The sequence below is a fragment of the Palaemon carinicauda genome, chromosome 21 (assembly GCF_036898095.1).
Source record: "Palaemon carinicauda isolate YSFRI2023 chromosome 21, ASM3689809v2, whole genome shotgun sequence".
Classification (NCBI taxonomy): Eukaryota; Metazoa; Arthropoda; class Malacostraca; order Decapoda; family Palaemonidae; genus Palaemon; species Palaemon carinicauda.
The window spans coordinates 111877835-111898686 of record NC_090745.1 but is presented as its reverse complement, the minus strand read 5'-3'; the positions used below and the strand labels follow the sequence as shown (position 1 = coordinate 111898686).

At 42.0% G+C, this 20852-nt stretch overlaps 1 protein-coding gene across 1 annotated transcript in view; it reads right to left on the bottom strand.

Moving 5' to 3' along the window:
* Positions 1 to 3112: 3112 nt before the first annotated feature.
* LOC137615407 (endoplasmic reticulum-Golgi intermediate compartment protein 1-like) overlaps positions 3113 to 20852 on the bottom strand; it is a 48756-nt gene continuing 31016 nt past the window's right edge. Inside the window, exons 9-11 of the mRNA XM_068345273.1 lie at positions 12656 to 12798; positions 4729 to 6403; positions 3113 to 4693 (exon numbers count right to left, since the gene is read on the bottom strand). Of these exons, the coding sequence (XP_068201374.1) occupies positions 12691 to 12798 (108 nt within the window). The 3' untranslated portion in view covers positions 3113 to 4693; positions 4729 to 6403; positions 12656 to 12690. The remainder of the gene's footprint in view (positions 4694 to 4728; positions 6404 to 12655; positions 12799 to 20852) is intronic.

Here is a 20852-nt window from a genome sequence, read left to right as displayed (position 1 = left end):
ACAATAGTGCCTATTAAGATAATTTGATTCCTTGCAAAATTATTTTGAAAATTTCTCATTCCGGCAGTTTCTTAGGTCAAGTATTGCAGGCTAACTCAATCTCTCATCCAGTTAAAAAATTAAATATGGTCTTTCCTTGCATGATCATAACACATTGTGGATCTGGGCTTCTCTTCCTCAGTAGAACATCTTTAAGGAAAATTTACCATAGAAAGATTGTAGTCTTTGTTAAAGGGCAACTGTCCTGCTGAGGTTCCACTGCAATTAATTTTAAAGGGCTAAAAGGGTCCCTGAAGGTTAGATGCCCACATTCAATCTACGACCTTTGCAAATGAGGATTTGACTGGTAGGGTTTCTAAAATCTTCCACTGGCTGCTTGTTCAAATATTTCACATGTTACTTGGCCCTGCAAGAAACTGAACTTATTGTGTGAACTTTGAGTTACATCAGGACAGAGGCTGAAGAACAGAAAGGTCATTTTAATCAGCATATGAAAATTGAGCCATATTGCCTGTCTTTAGAACAGTTTTCAGTGTGGAGATGGCGGTATTTCAAGATACCTTACCTCTAATGAGAGTCACTCAAAGAACTCATTGAAGAATCTGTCAAATGCTGTTATGTATTTCTGAGGATTGACCCAATGGAAGGGTACTTGTTGTAGGCTTGTTCAGCCTTTGACTGCTGGTTGTCAAAGAAATTTTATGTAATCGCACTAATGTAATCTAAAGAAGCTCCTGTCTGGATAGTGAAATCTAAAATTCTTGGTAAACTTGAAGACCTCATCTTTGCTGTTGCTACTTGTATAATAGCAAATTCTGTCTTTGCACCCACAGCGCATAGAGTAATGACTTTTTGTTCCAGCATGAATACAAATCCCCATTCTTTAATAGGAGTCTGATTTCGGTTCCTTTAGCAAGGTCTGGTTCTCGGGGACCGAGAGATCGTGTGAGGCCTCAAAGCCCCCTAGTGTGCAGGCCCACCAGTCTAGCCACGATGAAACGTAGACTAAGTCCAGGGCCAAATCCTCCATCATGGAGGTCTCCGACGGAGAGAAGCAAACTGGGGCTCGTCTAGCCTGTGATGGCGCCTGATGAGGGCTAGCACTTTTCTATACGCGGAGGCCTCATTCGTTGAGCCTTCCCCGCCATCTCCTAGGCCTTCCGTCAGATGGTCCTCTGCCTGAGAAGATACACCTACAAGGGGGGGGCTCTGCTTAAGGTGGTGGCATCTTCTTGTCGTGGTACGACTAAGGCGGTTCTGGTCGTAGAACGGGCATCGCCACTGGGACGGAGGCCTCCGTCCTGGACCTGTCTCTCCCTGCGGAGGACCAAGCTGCTGCGGGCTTCGTCGTGGTCACTGGCTGTCTCTTACGCTCCAGACGGCCTGTCGAAGACTTAGAGGCTGGGACACGGCTGCCAGGCCAAAGGGGCGACACTCTCCGCTGGGCGGATGGAGTCGGAACCTTCGCAGACTTATGCCTGTCGACCGGAGCCTGAAGTGAGGATTTTCGCCGACACTCGGACCTGCTGTAGGGGACGTACTCCGTGGAAGGAGAACGAGCTCTTGGGAGCCAGCCAGAGGTACCCGGGACTGCTGAAGCTCCTAGGAGGTGGCTGCGTGGGATGGCGACTCGCACCCATTCCTCCCTAGGAGAATGGCTTCTCCTGTGCTTCCTTCTGGGGGATCTAGAGCGCCTCCCGGCGTGGCGAGATCTGGAACGGGAACGGGACCTCCTCTTCGGGTCCCTCGGACCTCCGTCCTCCGAGGAGAAAGAGGAGACCGAAGATCTGTAGGACAACGGTCTGAGTCGTCCCGCGCCGCTGGTGGTTCTTCGTGCCGGTCCGTAGGTGACGAAGGCTCCAGGAAGACGGGAGGGAGCGTTGCTGACGGCGCTGGGCGAGAGCAAGGCAACTTCTTACTGGGAATTCTTCCTCCAGTCTCATGGGCGGCCTGAAGGGCGTCCTCGGCGGTGCCCACGCGAGGGGGTCCGACGACGGTGAATCCTCCTTCTCGGCGTCTCCCCCGGCTGCTGACATACCTGAAATGCAGGCCCAAGAAGCGTGGGAATAGGCTGCAGCAGCCTTTCCCCACATAGGATCGTCGGAAGAGACGGACCTTGCAAGCTGGCACCAGGACTCCGAACACACTCCCGTCCCTCCCTCAGGCCTCCCACTTGCCTGAACCGACATATCATCCCCACTAACATTCATCACAGACTCCTGGGGAAGAGCAATGGGCCGCTTCCGCCCCCCCCGCAACGGACTTACCTCGTCCCCTACTCTGGGTAGGGGAAGGCGGCTGAGAAGCTCTATCCGAAGAGGCATCGGGAGAAGCAAGCGCCGAGGAGACGCTCGCCGCCTTAGGCAACCTCTTGGACGCCTTCTTCTTCTTGGTGCCGTAGCGCACCCAATGCACCTCGTTCCAGGACTCGCACTCCGGACATGTGGCTGTAGGAGAACATACGCTGCTCCTACACGACGAACACAAGGAGTGAGGGTCAACCTCCGGCTTAGATAGGAAAGCGCCACAAGATTTACCGGCCATAGGGCCGGGACAACGACTGGGATGCTCCATAATGCACTAGCAAGGCACCGCGAGACACAGGAACACAGAGGGAAAGGGTATGGAATGAACACAATGGGACTGCGTAGGACACAAAGGGTCGCACTGGGTAAGGAGAGCGCGTCGAGATGTTATCACGACGCGACCAGAAAACTTACTGGCGACCGAGACCTGAACGAGCACGCTCTCTGACCCCGGGTCGCCTCATGGCGCATATCACTCCACCAGGGGTTCCTCCCACATAGAAAACGGGAGTAGGGTAAACTACACAAAATTCTGGTCGATTGGGAGGAGATCCCAGATACTCCTAAGAAAGTAGTTCGAGGTAAGTACTCCGTGTTGGAACAATAAGAAGTTAGCTTTCAGTTACTTATCACTATTATACATAATCAAAATTACAATTGGCAAGGCTACATATTTTATATAATTTTAAATAAATTACTGTAAAATATACATTTCATAGGACTCAAAATCCAAATTACACCACAATAAAAAATGTTTGGTAAAATAAATTTATCATGTTCAAAATTTCAATAAAATGAAAATAAAATAATTTGAGACCACTTTATTTAAGAAATCAGAGATGGAATGTAGTAGAAAAATACTTCATATTTAAAACATGATATATCAACAAATATTACTGTCATATAACTGTACAGTATACATTTTTTTTTAAACATCAAATGCCTGGATAAAAAGTGATGGTTTTTCCTCAAGTAAATTGAACCTAAACAAATTATACCTTAATTTTCTTCTCTGGGAGTCATTTAATTAAGAGAAATTATTAATCACAATGAGCATAATTTCATCAGTAATTATATATATTTATATAATCATGGAACTCAAGAAATTAATATTGAGTACTATCTTTGCAATAATGCTTACATTTTTATTTCAAAGATAACATGTATTCATGTCTTCAACTCTGAACCCTTTCACAAGGTAAAGTAACAATTTATGTTAGCTCCAAAATGTGCAGGCATTCTTGACTTAAAAGTAAATTATCTTGGGAAATTAAAAACTATATTCTAAAGTCACTGCTCACCATAAACATTAATACTTAACTCAATATTTGGTGCAATAGTTCAGTATGAGATTTACAATACTTTTCACCCTTAAAAATATGATCTCTTAACAAGTGATCTGAATTCCACTAACTGCTGATCTATGCAGCAGAAGCCCCTCACTGATTATATGAAAAACATGAAACCTCAGAATTTACATAATTACTTGGAAGTGAAGCAAATACAGTATTCATTTTCTATTGGAAGAAAAAATTATATTCATTACATAATAAAAATATCAGAAATTAATTTCCACCAATGCAACACCCTCAGTGAACTGTAACATTTCTACTTATCGCAGACAGAACGTTTAAAAAGCCACTTAAGAAATTCATCTAATAGTTTACAAATCTCTAGCTCAAAATCTAAATTACGCCACAATAATTCTTACAGGAAAACTTTTTAAACTTTGGTGAGACAAGACAACATTTTAAATTTTGGTTTGGGGGGGGGAAGGGGGTCTGTGAACTTTTAAGCATTACTAGCTGGACTGCAGTGTTCCTTTAGCCTCTTCGCTATACTAGCTTTATATCCTTTTACTATACCTCCATTCCCACTTCCTTCTTGCTGTACAACCTCCTCTAACGAGTACTAGGTTTCCCATTAGTTCACGAGCAATAACGCCCAAATTCACCAATCCAAATACTATATATCGTTTCAAAGACTGTCATCATGACACAGACTTGTAATCTGCATTGCTAAACACATCTTTAAAGTGATCTACAAGTTTTAACATCCAATAACTACTCTAGACTTTGATTTTGAACATCGGTAGCATTAAAACTGTATATTAAAAAACCCTAAACAGAAACAACAGAGAAAAAAGTAGCAGCAAGAAAAGTAAATGGAGTGATATTTTACTAAACATTTCAATTTTGACTGGATTTTATAAAAAAAAAAAAAAATAAATGACTACATACATCTGAATCACACAAGCACTGGAATACACTCAGTTTAACAATGAAATCTTGGGAAAAACATCCTTACATTTAGTTTTAAAAATAGTAAGAACACACTTGTAAAAAATATATAAAAGCTATCAGTGCCACTTAACACTCAATGTTGGCCTAAAACAAAAAAATACCCAACACTCAATGTTGGCCTAAAACAAAAAAATACCCATTTAATCATATTGAACCTATTGTGCAATTTTCAAAAATGTTGATTTTTTTTTATTCTTCAGTTAAAATATTTTGTAACTTTAAAAGCAATTTCATCCTAGAAACTATTACAAATTATTAGTGCCCTTGGAAATCAATGTAAAATTAAAAGACTACTTACTAGTCAGTCAAAAGTGTACAATATCATCCAATCATGTAATTCAACAAAAATTTATTGTTAGGAGAAAATGACATTTTCAAGAGCCAATTTTGGGGAGGGTTTTTCATTAAACAATAACTCTCAAAGTGTGACCACATTATTAGGTCTTGCCTAAATTGCTTCATAAAAAAATATATAAGACGTAAAAAAATTCTATTAGTTACAAGAATATTGGTAAACAACAGAGAGAACAATAATGTTAATCTTTGAAAATCAAATAAGCATCATAATAAAATTAATTTAAAAGGTTATAAACTATAAATCATTATAATAAATAATAGCAAAAGAATGATAAAATTTGTTAACATTTTTTCAATAGTGTAGGAAATATTCAGTGCATTTGTCAATTAAGGTAAGTGTTATTTTAATTTTCTAGTAACATAAGAGTAAAAATAATGAAAATATATACTTTAAGAAAAATCTATTAAAACTACACCCTGAATACTAATAGTTGAAAAATACTTCAATGAATCAGCATCATAAGAGTAACATCTGAAAATGTTATTGAATAAAAACTACACAGCTTTGGTACTTTTTAGGAGAAATTTTACATCCTTTTTAAGAATTAGAATTAACAGAAATATCAAGATACTTATCTAGATTCAGTGTCTACAGTTTATATAGAGGAATAGTCCATAAAATAATTGATTCAATTCTTGACTTGTAGACATGGGAAGATGTGGAACTCTTGGATGAAGACACCTATACACTAAAAAGCAAACCTTCCACCAAAATTTAATATTGGTAAAGTCAGAAGTCTTCCTCTAAGTGAAGATACCATATGCCTGATTTAAGTAGAGAAATGTAACGTGGACAAGTGTGAGTACTATAAATGGAATAAATTTTTCACATAAGAAATTTAAAGACGCACTATGCTTCACTTCCGGTAATGGAGGTAGTCCATAATAAAAGTGTAAGGCTATAAAAAGACTATACCAATGCCCTCCTCTTTATCTATAGAATAATACCTAGCAACAATCCAGCAAGAATCAACTCTTGACTACCATCCCCTAAATGTTAACAATACTAATAGGATTTATCAATCATAGTTGCAATCAATAATTCAAATCTAGCAAACCAGAATCTGTCAGGGTTTCTCGTAAACCTTGATTCATTCAATAATTCCCTTACAAGCACCATTAAAGATACACCAACTGAAGATGAAAATAAATTTATAAGACTCCCGAGAAACAATTAAAATTGCATATAAATTTGACAATAGGTTGAGATAAAAGCTATTAGTTACTATCTACATAAACAAACAACAAAGTGCCAACCTGGGATTTCTAGATGTGAAGCACCATTCGGATTGCTACGATGAGATAATGTAGAAAGCTATAGACAAATTTCCCACTTACCAAATCACTCAATAATGAAAGAACTGTTAGCAGAACATACAAGTCACATGAGATATCAACACTCCCAAGAGATCAAATGCACTAAAATCTCCAGCATCCCTGCAACAAGAAAATATGAGTAACCAAAAACGCTTCTGTCAGAAACACGTGTTGACCATACTAGATATGTATTCTTAACAAATATATTGCTATCCAATATTTTGCTAACTGTTTACAATAAGTACCATGAATTCTGACACCAAAATATTAAATCGCTTTATAAAATGATATTTTGATTATAAAATAAATTTTTGAATATACTTACCCGGTGAATATATAATAGCTGACGTCTCCGACGGCTCGACAGATTCCAAAAACTCGCGAGCGATCGCCGTGAAGGTTGCGGGTGTGACCACCAGCGCCGACTATCGGCCAGATACCGCATATACTTGTCAACATCTCCAGTTCTTCTCAGTCCCCTAGGTCTCTATCGGGGAGGAAGGGAGGGCCTTTAATTTATATATTCACCGGGTAAGTATATTCAAAAATTTATTTTATAATCAAAATATCATTTTTAAATATTAAACTTAGCCGGTGAATATATAATAGCTGATTCACACCCATGGTGGTGGGTAGAGACCAGTATTAATACAATAAAGGCGTATATGCTCAAGAGTTTTTGACAACTATTCAAAAAACAGACTTAAGTATGGGTACCTGGTAAGGAAGCAGACTCTGATTATTACTCTGCCTCATTAGTCCGCTATCCTCACGAAGCCCAGCGATCCTCTTAGGATGCTGAAAGACTCCCAGGAGCTGCTATATCCAGGGTGAACACCCCTATAACAGGACCTCATCAATACCCTTAATCTGGGCGCTCTCAAGAAACAATATTTTGACCACCCGCCAAATCAAAAAGATTGCGAAAGACTTCTTAGTCTCCCGTACAACCCAAAATAAGATTAAAAATTTCAAGAGTAGATTAAAAGGATATTGGGATTAAGGGAATGTAGTGGTAGAGCCTTGACCCACTACTGCACTCGCTGCTACGAATGGTCCCAGTGTGTAGCAGTCCTCATAAAGAGTCTGGACATCTTTCAAGTAATATGAAGCGAAAACCGACTTGCCTCTCCAAAAGGTCGCGTCCATAATACTTTTAATGGGTCTATTTTGCTTAAACGCTACAGAAGTTGCTATCGCTCTAACTTCATGAGCCTTGACTTTAAGTAAATTATGATCCTTCTCACTTAATTGAGAGTGTGCCTCCCGAATCAAAAGTCTAATAAAATAAGACCACGCATTCTTAGACATGGGCAAAGAGGGCTTTTTAACGGAGCACCATAAAGCCTCTGAACAACCTCGTCGCGGTTTAGTTCTGGATAAACAAAATTTAAGAGCTCTAACGGGGCACAGCACTCTTTCAACTTCATTCCCCACAATCTCAGAAAGACTGGGGATTTCAAATGATTTAGGCCAAGGACGAGACGGAAGTTCATTCTTGGCCAAAAAAACCAAGTTGAAGAGCGCATACTGCTTTATTAGCGGAGAAGCCGATGTTCTTGCTAAAAGCATGTATCTCACTAACCCTTTTAGCCGAAGCCAAGCTCACCAAAAAAAAGTGTCTTGAGGGTAAGATCCTTCAGGGAGGCTGAATTTAATGGTTCAAACCTGTCTGACATAAGGAACTGTAGGACCACGTCCAAGTTCCAAGCAGGAGTCGAAATATGACGCTCCTTGGAAGTCTCGAAAGACTTAAGCAGGTCTTGGAGATCTTTGTTATTAGAAAGATCCAAACCCTTATGCCTGAAAACAGAAGCTAACATGCTTCTGTAGCCTTTAATGGTGGATGCAGAGAGGGAGCGACCGTTTCTCAGATAAGGCAGAAAATCCGCAATCTGCGCTACAGAGGCACTTGGAAGAGGAAATAGAGGAGGACTTGCACCAGTCTCTAAATACCTCCCATTTCGACTGATAGATCCTGATGGTAGAGGATCTTCTAGCCCTCGCGATCGCTCTAGCTGCCTCCTTCGAAAACCCTCGAGCTCAAGAGAGTCTTTCGATAGTCTGAAGGCAGTTAGACGAAGCGTGGGGAGGCTTTGATGAAATCTCTTTACGTGAGGCTGTTGCAAGAGATCCATCCGTAACGGCAGACTTCTTGGAATGTCTACCAGCCATAGAAGTACCTCTGTGAACCACTCTCTCGCGGGCCAGAGTGGAGCAACCAATGTCAACCTGGTCCCTTCGTGAGAGGTGAACTTCTGCATCACCTTGTTTAGGATCTTGAAAGGTGGAAAGGCATAAACGTCCAGGTGAGACCAGTCCAGCAGGAAAGCGTCTATGTGGGCTGCCTCTGGATCTGGAACTGGAAAGCAGTAAGTCGAGAGCCTCTTTGTCAGTGAAGTCGCAAAAAGATCTATGGTGGGTTGACCCCATGTCATCCATAGCTTCTCGCACACAGTCTTATGCAACGTCCACTCCATGGAGATGACTTGTCCTCTTCTGCTGAGGCAGTCCGCCAAGACATTCATTTTTCCTTGCACAAATCTCGCCAAAGGAGAGATGTTACTTGCCTTAAATGGAGTTCCTTCTGATCCGTGGATCAAAGACCCGAGCATTCCAGACTGTCCAGTGGAGCTCCCTAACCCAAATCCGATGCATCTGAATACAACACATGGTTTGGGTTCTTGATCGCAAGAGAAAGACCTTCTCGAAGTCTGATGTTGCTGTCCCACTAAGTCAGACATGTCTAGACTGAGTTGGAGATTGGGAAAGAGATACTCTCTAAGCCCTTCTCCTTGTTCCAATGGTTTAGGTGAAATTGGAGAGGGCATAGGTTGAGTCTCCCCAGAGAGATAAACTACTCCAGCGATGAAAGAGTTCCCACGAGGCTAGTTCAAACTCTTACAGAGCAACTGTTTTTCTCTTGCAAGTGAAGGACTTTTAACAGAGCTTGTTCCATTCTTGTGGGAGACGAAAAAGGCCCGAAAAATCAGACACTGTATCTCCATTCCCAAATAAAGAATAGTCTGGGATGGGGTACTGTAAGTTACGACTTCTCTACGTTCACTATGAGACCTAGCTCCTTGGTTAGGTCTAATGTCCATTAGAGGCTCTCCAGACAGCGATATAATGACGACGCCCTGATTAGCCAGTCGTCAAAATAAAGGGAGGCTCTGAATCCTCAAAAAATGTAGAAAGCTTGCTACATTTTGCAAGGGCCTTGTAAAAACAAGAGGAGCAGGAATGAGGCCGAAGTACAGTGCTCGAAATTGGTACATTACTTTCCCGTCCACAAACCTCAGATGTTGTTGAAAGTTTGGATGAATCGGGATGTGGAAGTATGCATCCTGAAGGTCGAGAGAGACCATCCAGTCGCCTTCCCTTACTGCTGCCAAGACAGATTTGGTAGTCTTCATCGTGAAGTTTGTCTTGACAATGAACACATTGAGCGCACTTACATCTCAAGTACTCCTGCAGTGAACGTGGCTGCCAGATCATTGGAGCCATCCCTGATAGCCTTGTTCCTGCAGTGAACGTGGCTGCCAGATCATTGGAGCCATCCCTGATAGCCTTGTTCATGCATGACATAATTGTACAGCAATACATTGACAGCTGGAGAGACCTTCTTACTTAAGGCTCCCAGGGACCAATCCAACAAATAAAAACTTCAAACGCTCGAAAAAAAAAACTCCTAACAGGAGATGGTCTAGCTCTGAAGCCGACCATAAAATCTTGGAGCGTCTCATGGCTAGATGACGAGGAGAATCCACAAGGCTTAAGAAGTCTCCCTGGGCAGAGGCAGGTACTCCCAAGCCGAGAACTCCTCGAGCTTCTCCTGTGTCACACCAGATGCCCGAGCGAGAAGCTAATTAAGGAGGAGGAAAAGCAAAAGCAGACTTTCCTAAACTTCTCCTGGATTCCAACCAGTCTCCCAGTAAGAGCATGGCCCTCTTGGAAGAACAAGAGAGAACTGACTTCGTAAAAGTAGGCGTCGAAGAAAGTCTAGGACAAAATTTCACTAAAGAAATTCATAATTAAAATACATGGGATTGTTGGACCACCCTAGGTTACTCCTCTTCTGAATGACTCCCCAAAGGTACATTAGTTGAAAAGGGGTCATCAACTTCTTCAGAAGGCACATCATCTGATAAATCTAAAGTCTTGCGAGAAGGAGATTTATATTCAGAATGACGTGAAGGAAAAGCCTGACAGGCTACATCCACTTGTATATGAACAGAAGTTAAAGTTGGAGGGTCGATGTCACGTTGTGACTGCAGAGAATGTTATTCTACTACACGTCGTGACAGAAGTAACTGACGTTCAAACGTCCCGTAGTAACAGCGGTGACTGCTGTTCGATGCTATATCGAGACTACGGTGACTGACACTCGACGTCACGTTGTGTCCACGGCGTCCACCGCTCAACGTCACGTCGAGTCTGTGGCAGAAACGTCTGTACATGAACGTCATCGTTATGAACGGGACTCTTATTATGACTACAGCTAGGACGTTGAACTTGTTCTGAAGGAACTAATAAACGTTTCAACCGTCTCGAAACTATACGCCCAGGCTTTTAAAGAGACGAATCATCGGAAGACGAGGAGAAACTTCGTCTCTCCTGTCTTATGGCAAGGACGTGCTTGCCGAGCAACGTCTGATACCTTTGAGGGAACGTCTGTTCGTTGGTTTACACTCCTCACTCCCTTAGGTCCTACGACATTCCTTCTCCCTGGTGCAGGGGAGCCTGAAAGAGGTCTCGGACTAGGCAAGTGACAAGCACGAACAAACGAACCCTCCGCAACAGAGAACATGTTTTTTTTTTTTTTTTTTTTGCACTTACTTCACTGATATCGTATTTTTCAATAATTTCACATTAGACATGAATAAAACTGATTTCTACCTGAAGCACGCAATTCTCCCTTACATCAAAAGGTTAGAATTGCGAAATGAGTCGTATAATGTAAGCACATTAGTACAAAATGAAACACATGCAAAAATCAATAAACATATACTGTACATATATATCGAATAAAACGGAAATATATAAAGTTAAAAAGATCAGTGACTGGGGAGGAGACTAAACACTAGTTCACTAAGGACTACGTTTTCAATCTCTCACCGTACAGTGCCTTGGGACGAGAATAAAAACTAAAACGTTTTATCCTCTCTCCCCGTACAGAGACTTGGGACGAGAGTAAAAAACTGAATCGAGAACAACATTACTCGCTCCCAAACTCCTTGTACAGAGACTTGGGACGAGAATAAAGATCGGATCGTTCTCTCTTTCTCTCTCTCTCCCCGTCTCTCTCTCTCTCTCTTGTCACACACAAGAGAATGGCCCACTCACCCTTCGTCAATAACAGGTTATTTGACCAAAGGAAAAAACTGAAAGGACTAAGAAATTGAAAATTAACAAGTTCCTTTAAATTAGTATCTAAAACACTTCAGTTTAAAAGAAGAATGAACAAAACGTCAAAATCGATTTACTCTTTCTGCAAAGTGAAACCGTGATTCTCTCTTTCTCTATCGTAACGATAGAGCGCAAACTGCGTAGCATAAATAAACCAAACGTTAGTTCATCTTTGAAAAAACAGCACGAAGACTATTCAAAGAATATATTTCTTAAAATATTTTCTAAAAAAATATTCATCTCATCACTCTTACAGAGCAACTGATTTAAACTTAACAAAAATAAAAGTTGAATGGGCTCAACGTTGTTTAACTTCGTTTTCCAAGTTAGGACCGCCTACAAGGAATAGGTAAAAGCCGCATATAAACAAAACATAAAATTTATCTTGATGTTTAGTATAAATGGAAAGCTAATCGAAGAGGCCTAATAAAGGCGGGTGAGATATAAAATATAAAATATATAGAGGTAAATCTATAAATATCAACAATAATTTATAAAGTGATAAAATAATTACTAAAAGCCTTAAACACACTTCCGTACACTGAGGGAAGGGTCGGCCATCTTTTCTCTATGGAAAAACCAGAGATTAAAAAAAAAACCAAGGGCAAAACACTTTTCCTCTCCTTTCAAAAGCATTTCTTTTGAAGATAGTATTGAATAATCCAACACGGCGAAAGCAATAAAACCAAAACCAAGTACTTCACCAATTCGGTAGAAAACTCGAGGTCATAAAGCGAGCGGAACCAACTTGTCGACAAGACCGACAGAGAAGAACTGGAGATGTTGACAAGTATATGCGGTATCTGGCCGATAGTCGGCGCTGGTGGTCACACCCGCAACCTTCACGGCGATCGCTCGCGAGTTTTTGGAATCTGTCGAGCCGTCGGAGACGTCAGCTATTATATATTCACCGGCTAAGTTTAATATTTAAAACAAACTGTTACATTTAAAAAAGTATATTACCCAATATAAAAAGGTCGATAGTTTTTTATTCCTTCTCAACTCTGCTTTCCTAACTCAAACTTTTTGAATAATTCAGAGGCAGTGAAGATGAATGAATCTAAGATTCCAGCCACAGTGAAAGTTCCTCCAATGATGGCACAAATCTGTTGAGAAAAAAATGTTTGGCTTTGAAGACAAAACTTAAAAATGAAACAAATATAATTCTTGTTAATTTTACAAACACATACATGTACCATACAATACATTTGGAGAATGTAATTTTAATACTATAATTTAATCATCAAAGCCACCAGTTTACCGACCTGTTAGAAGAAAAATTCTACCTCGCTCTCTCTCCCATCTCCCTTCCCTCTAATGCCAACTAGATCCAATAGGTGGCACAATTTTCCACACACCACAAGACTATTAATACCAAGAATTTCATAAAATTGTAGTTATCGTAGGCCTGTACATAACCCTAAAAAAACTCATGACATCACTAAATGTAGGTAAGGAGGGAGGAATTACACAACTATCAAATAAGCACAGTATTTGTTATGTTTTTATGTTCATAATTACATTGTTAAATGGAATCTTACCTCATCACCACGCTGACTCTGACACACTATGGTGTATATGTGATAGACAAAGATTCATAACTAATTTAGAGATAATTATAAATTTCAAAATTAAATCACACGAAAAAAATTATCAATTTACTTTATAAATCATATTAACATTCCATGTTTGCTTTGATTATGGAATGCACAAATTTTCTATGATTTACTTTCCATAAAGCTATAAACTTTCCTTTAGTATTTTATCAAAACACTAGTAGTTTCCAGAAACAATAAGAGAAAAAACTATCTTCTCTTTACATAATTGTATGCTAACTACAAAAAATACCTCGGGTATCCCGTGCATTTCTATTGATATAAAGCCAATCTTCTAAATCACTAATCAAAATTCAATTATACATGCATTTTGTAAACTTGATTTGGAACTTCACAAATCTGAACTACTGTACACATGCTAAATCCTAGCACTTGGTGCAAGGATAATATATACGAGATTCTGACTCTCTTCTATCTTCAATTCCCATTGCATTTGGCAACCTGCAATCCAGTAGCTGAAGGTAATGACATAAAAGAAACTTTTGAGTGCTGATCCAAAATTATACCGCCCTAAATACCTTATCTTTTATTAATTAAAGTAACTGGTCCTTCAGCCTGATTGACAACCAGAGGTCTTATTACACTCTGACACTGTCCATTATTGAGAGTAGAAGACGCTTGAGAGAAAGAGAGATACCACAAGAAGTCAAAGCCTAACAGAGTGTAATTGGTTCCTACTGTGTTCTGTTAGACACCTGTTCTACAAGAATACAGTAGTGATCCAATACAAATTCAACATGGACCCCATAATGGAAAACGAAATTAGAGAGCTTTTGCATATATCAGCCCACACCAAACATAGAACAACTGTTTCCTGTTTCACCACAAAATTAGTAAACATTATATAGCTTTTTGTATACCATCCGATACTGGTTCCTCAAAAAATTCAACAAAAGCAAAGAAGCTTAACATATGAGTAGCCCATAAACTTCCAGAACTTCAATATCAGTACTATAGATAAAAACTCTTACCATAAAATCTGTAAGAAAATTTCTGCAAAATCTAGAGTTTAACCTTGAAAATTTACAGATCTTACTGATTTTATTACTAAGGACCTAATAAAATCAGTAATAGCATCATTATCATTATTACTATTACTAGACAAGCTACAACCCTCATTGGAAAAGCTGGAAGCTATAAGCCAAATGGCTCCATGAGAGAAAAATAGTCCATGAGGGAAGGAAATAAGAAAATAAACTATATGAGAAGTAATGAATAATAAGTATAAAATATCTTAAGTATATATATAAACTATAGAGAGACTTATGTCTGCCCGTTCAACATAAAAACATATGCTGAAAGTTTGAACATCCAAAGTTCCAACGATTCAACTGCTTGATCAGAAAGATCATCACAATCTGCAACTACTTGATTAGAAAGATCATTCCAATCTGGTTACAGCTCAAATAAAACTTATACAATACTGTGTAGAAATGAGCCTCATGATGGAGAATGCATGACTGTTAGAATAAACTGCATACCTAGTACTATGTAGAGGACGGTAGTCTGGGAAGATCCGAAAGCAAAGGATGGTAAGAATTGTAAAAAAAAATCTTATGAAACATGCATAACTAACTAACAATGATGGTGCCAAAGATTAATACATAAATAAGAAACAAGAAAATTAATAGACCGGAAGTTTTTGTTCACCAAATTAAGATGAGATAAAGCAGATGAAGACAAGACATGACTACTCAAAACAAGGCAGAATTAAAAGATTTTTTTCTTTTTTCAGAATAGCTTGATCATCAAAAAAGTTGAGACTTTCTCATTAAGCCAATTTTTTTGCAATTGAAGAATAAATAGACTCACTGTGTTTCTCAAAAGTAAATTTGTAATAAAGGATTACACTTAAAAATTTAAAGGAGTGGTACAGTATACTGTATAGTTAAAGAAATATTGATGCAGAGATCTGAATGTTAAGCCTTTGTCCTTGACCTACTTATAATCATACTTTGAGCATTGTTAGGGTTCAACTACATCCCCGATAATTTGCATCATGCACTAATTTCAGCTAAACCTCTATTACAGTATTAAGCAACCTTAGATCTACATTCAGATGGAACTGAGGCAAAGAGAGTAGCCTTGTTTGCATAGACAACGAGGCTGTTTTCTTGGCCAAAATGTTATTTTCATTAGTAAAATAAATTTTTGAATATACTTACCCGATAATCATGTAGCTGTCAACTCTGTTGCCCGACAGAATTCTACGGAGGGATACGCCAGCTATCACAATACTAGAAGGGGGTGTTCTTACCAGCGCCACCTGTGGCCAGGTACTCAAGTACTTCTTGTTGACACCTCCTCAATTATTCCTCGGTCCCACTGGTTCTCTATGGGGAGGAAGGGAGGGTCAATTAAATCATGATTATCGGGTAAGTATATTCAAAAATTTATTTTACTAATGAAAATAACATTTTTCAATATTAAACTTACCCGATAATCATGTAGCTGATTCACACCCAGGGGGGTGGGTGAAAACCAGTGTACAAGATTAAAGGATAGCTAAGTATCCCATATTTCATATAACAGTTATCTCAAATAACAATGAAATAATAAGTACCTGGTAAGGAAGTCGAATTGAACCGTTACTCTGTCTCTTTTTTAAGTTCGTCTTCCTTACTGAGCGCAGCGTTCCTCTTGGAGGCTGAATCAACCCAAAGGTGCTAAAGTATACAGGGCTGCAACCCATACTAAAGGACCTCATCACAACCTTTAACCTCGGCGCTTCTCAAGAAAGAATTGACCACCCGCCAAATCAACAAGGATGTGGAAGGCTTCTTAGCCGACCGAACAACCCATAAAAAGTATTCAAGAGAAAGGTTAAAAAGTTATGGAATTATGGGAATGTAGTGGCTGAGCCCTCGCCTACTACTGCATTCGTTGCTACGAATGGACCCAGGGTGTAGCAGTACTCGTAAAGAGACTGGACATCTTTGAGATAGAATGATGCGAACACTGACTTGCTTCTCCAATAGGTTGCATCCATAACACTCTGCAGAGAACGGTTCTGTTTGAAGGCCACTGAAGTAGCCACAGCTCTCACTTCATGTGTCCTTACCTTCAGCAAAGCAAGGTCTTCTTCCTTCAGATGAGAATTTGCTTCTCTAATCAGAAGCCTGATGAAGTAAGAAACTGAGTTCTTAGACATTGGTAGAGAAGGCTTCTTGATAGCACACCATAAGGCTTCTGATTGTCCTCGTAATGGTTTTGACCTTCTTAAATAGTACTTAAGAGCTCTAACAGGGCAAAGTACTCTCTCTAGTTCGTTCCCCACCATGTTGGACAGGCTTGGGATCTCGAACGACTTAGGGCAAGGACGGGAAGGAAGCTCGTTTTAGCCAAAAAAAAACCGAGCCGCAAGGAACATGTAGCCGTTTCAGATGTGAAACCTATGTTCCTGCTGAAGGTGTGGATCTCACTTACTCTTTTACCTGTTGCTAAGCACACGAGGAAAAGAGTTTCTAATGTGAGGTCCTTAAAAGAGGCTGATTGGAACGGTTCAAATCCTGATGACATTAGGAACCTTAGGACCACGTCTAGATTCCAGCCTGGAGTGGACAACCGACGTTCCTTTGAGGTCTCAAAAGACCTAAGGAGGTCCTGTAGATCTTTGTTGGAGGAAAGATCCAAGCCTCTGTGGCGGAAAACCGCTGCCAACATACTTCTGTAACCCTTGATCGTAGGAGCTGATAGGGATTTTACGTTCCTTAGATGTAACAGGAAGTCAGCAATCTGGGTTACAGTGGTACTGGTTGAGGAAAACTGCATTGGCCTTGCACCAGCTTCGGAAGACTTCCCATTAAGACTGATAGACTCTGAGAGTGGATGTCGTCCTTGCTCTGGCAATCGTTCTGGCTGCCTCCTTCGAAAAGCCTCTAGTTCTTGAGAGACTTTCGATAGTCTGAAGGCAGTCAGACGAAGAGCGTGGAGGTTTGGGTGTACCTTCTTTACGTGAGGTTGACGCAGAAGGTCCACTCTAGGAGGAAGAGTCCTGGGAACGTCGACCAGCCATTGCAGTACCTCGGTGAACCCTTCTCTCGCGGGTCAGAGGGGAGCAACCAACGTCAACCGTGTCCCTTTGTGAGAGGCGAACTTCTGAAGTACCCTGTTGACAATCTTGAACGGCGGGAATGCATACAGGTTGAGATGGGACCAATCCAGCAGAAAGGCATCCACGCGAACTGCTGCTGGGTCTGGAATCGGAGAACAATACAAGAGGAGCTTCTTGGTCATCGAGGTAGCGAATAGAACTATGGTTGGCAGACCCCACAGGGCCCAAAGTCTGCTGCAAACAATCTTGTGAAGGGTCCACTCTGTGGGGAAGATCTGACCCTTACGGCTGAGGCGATCTGCCATGACATTCATATCGCCCTGAATGAGCCTCGTTACCAGCGTGAGCTTTCGATCTTTGACCAAATGAGGAGGTCCCTTGCGATCTTGAACAACTTCCTCGAATGAGTCCCTCTCTGCTTGGAGATGTAAGCCAAGGCTGTGGTGTAGTCGGAGTTCACCTCCACCACCTTGTTAAGCTGGAGGGACTTGAAGTTTATCAAGGCCAGATGAACTGCCAACAACTCCTTGCAATAGATGTGAAGTGTCCTTTGCTCCTGATTCCATGTTCCCGAGCATTCCTGTCCGTCCAGTGTCGCACCCCAGCCCGTGTCCGATGCGTCCGAGAAGAGACGGTGGTCGGGGGTCTGAACAGCCAAAGGTAGACCTTCCTTGAGAAGAATGCTGTTCTTCCACCACGTTAGAGTAGACCTCATCTCTTCGGAAACAGGAACTGAGCCCGTCTCTAGCGTCATGTCCTTTATCCAGTGAGCAGCTAGATGATACTGAAGGGGGCGGAGGTGGAGTCTCCCTAACTCGATGAACAGGGCCAGCGATGAAAGTGTCCCTGTTAGACTCATCCCCTGCCTGACTAAGCATCGGTTCCTTCTCAGCATGCTCTGGATGCATTCTAGGGCTTGGAAGATCCTTGGGGCCGACGGACAAGTCCGAAAAACTCGACTCTGAAGATCCATACCCAAGGAAACAATGGTCTGGGATGGAACGAGCTGAGACTCCTCAAAATTGACCAGGAGGCCCAGTTCCTTGGTCAGATCCATAGTCCATTTGAAAATCTCCAGACAGCGACGACTTGTGGGAGCTCTTAAAAGCCAGTCGTCTGACGGAGCCGGACACAAGATCATGATACTGCTGCACAGTCTGTAAACTGACAATCATGGGCAAGCGAGGAAGTACAGTGACAACCCGAATCTGTCTAGACTATCTGGGTCGTACAGACAACTCCTTAACGGGTTGCTGAGGTTGCCGCACTGCGTCACAACAAGTCCCTTCTGTTGGTTGTTGAACGTCTTCCCCGTGACACATTGACTCCGTAAACAAAAATCCTCTAACAAGGACTAAGCTTGGACTGCATGTCATGCAACACAGCTCAAGGTCTATGGGAGCAGGTGTGGTAACAGACGGGATTAGCGGCTGAAGTGGAACCATTACCTTCCCTGTAAGCATGTTATGCTTAAATAAAAGTCCATAAGAGGTTATGCAGCTAAAGGCTCCCTCCAAATGACAGAGTCCTCAAGGGAATATCAGAAGGAGGGAGAAAAAAAACTTTCTCATCTACAGGGACCTTATCCTAGAAAAGCTAAGTTCTCTGAGTGAGGGTTCACTGGTGCAAAAGCAGCAGACTAGAAGGCAACGTTATGAAACTGCTTGACAGTCTAGTGAGTTGGCAACAACCCAAGATATGTTGAGAAGCATGCGGTAAGGTATGCAGAGCATGATGAATGCAGAGTATGCTGTATGCAGAGCATGCTGTAAGTAGAGCATGTTGTATGCAGAGCATGCTGAATGCAGAGCATGCTGTATGCAGAGCATGTTGTATGCAGAGCATGCTGAATGCAGAGCATGCTGAATGCTGAGCATGTAGAAAGCAGAGCCTGCTGTAAGGAAAGCAGAACGTGTGCATGGCGTTTAACATTTCTCAGAAATTCCATGACCAGTGCTAGAGTGCTTTATGCATGCTTGCATGGGGTTTAAAAATCAACATAATGTTTACCTTACATTCATAACTCATGATTCATATTTTTGCCATGGTTTGAAAATGGAGGTAAGGTATGCTGAACAGCAGAGTCAGAACGAGCTGGAACAACAACAGTGGAAGGTGCAGAAAGTTCCTGTTCCTGTGGTATGAGTGGAGCGTGAAGAGACCGAGGTTGTGCAGAACAAGGTAAAGTTCCCGCAAGCAGAGGTGTCTGAGGCGCAGGATCAGGGTGCACGGGTTGAGTTCGGTGCAGCAGCTGAGGAGACTGACTCACAGGTGGAAGAGGTTGTACCTCCACCGAGAGTTGCACCACCGGTGGAGCAGCCAGGGGAGGAGGAGGAAGAGTGTGGTAATCCTCCTGATCCCAAACCGAAGGTTGCCTTAAAGAAGGCTGAGGCTGAACAACACTGGGAACAGCGAACACAGAAAGAGGTTCAACATCGTACGCCTGGCAGATGGTGCTGCGACTGGGTGCAGCGAGTGCAGGCGGGTAGAGCACAGGCTGAACGGGTGCAGGGGAGGTGCAACACTCTCAGCCCGACACTCACACAACAGGTCCGAAAGCTGTGCCTGCATGGACTGTAGTAGAGTCCACAACATCGTACGCCTGGCAGAAGGTGCTGTGCCTGGGTGCAGCGAGTGCAGGCGGGTGCAGCACAGGCTGAACGGGTGCAGCCGGTTGGTGCACCACCGGTGCAGGCGGGTGCAGCACAGGCTGAACGGGTGCAGCCGGTTGGTGCACCACCGGTGCAGGCGGGTGCAGCACAGGCTGAACGGGTGCAGGCGGTTGGTGCACCACCGGTGCAGGAGGAGGAGGAGGTGCAACACTCTCAGCACGACACTCACGCATCAGGTCCGAAAGCTGTGCTTGCATGGACTGTAGTAGAGTCCACAACATCGTACGCCTGGCAGGTGGTACTGCGATCAGGCGGAGCGAGCATAGGGGGGGGGAGTGTAGGCGCACTCTCAGCCCGACAAACTGATGACGAGGAGAGTCAGAGCTAACCCAATGACTGCATCCGGGTTGTTGAACTTTACTTCGTACGTCTGGCATAGGTCTGGACTTTACGTTTAAGAGGTCTTGAGACCTGAGACCAGCGTAACTCTGCCTTTATTTTCTCCTCTAAATCTCTTCTGCAGACGAGCAAAATAAGGGCTCAATCGTCTGCGGGTGGGAGTGACGGTCTCGGTAAGACACGCCCACAACCACCGAGGATACTTCTGTGCGCCGATCAAGGCCTGCCGAACCCTTATGCCCTTCGACATTGCTTCTCCCCTGGGCTTGGGAGCTTGCAAGAGGTCCCGGACTGGGAGGACGACTGGCGCGCACAAAAGTACCCTCACGCATAACACTGACATATTTTGCACTAATCACTTATCACTTTGATTTCTGTTTGCACTTATTTCACTGAACTCGAAACTTTAAGTGGTTTGTACCTGAAACACGCAATTCTATCCTTCTCAAAAGTTAGTAATTGCGAAAACAGAATTACAA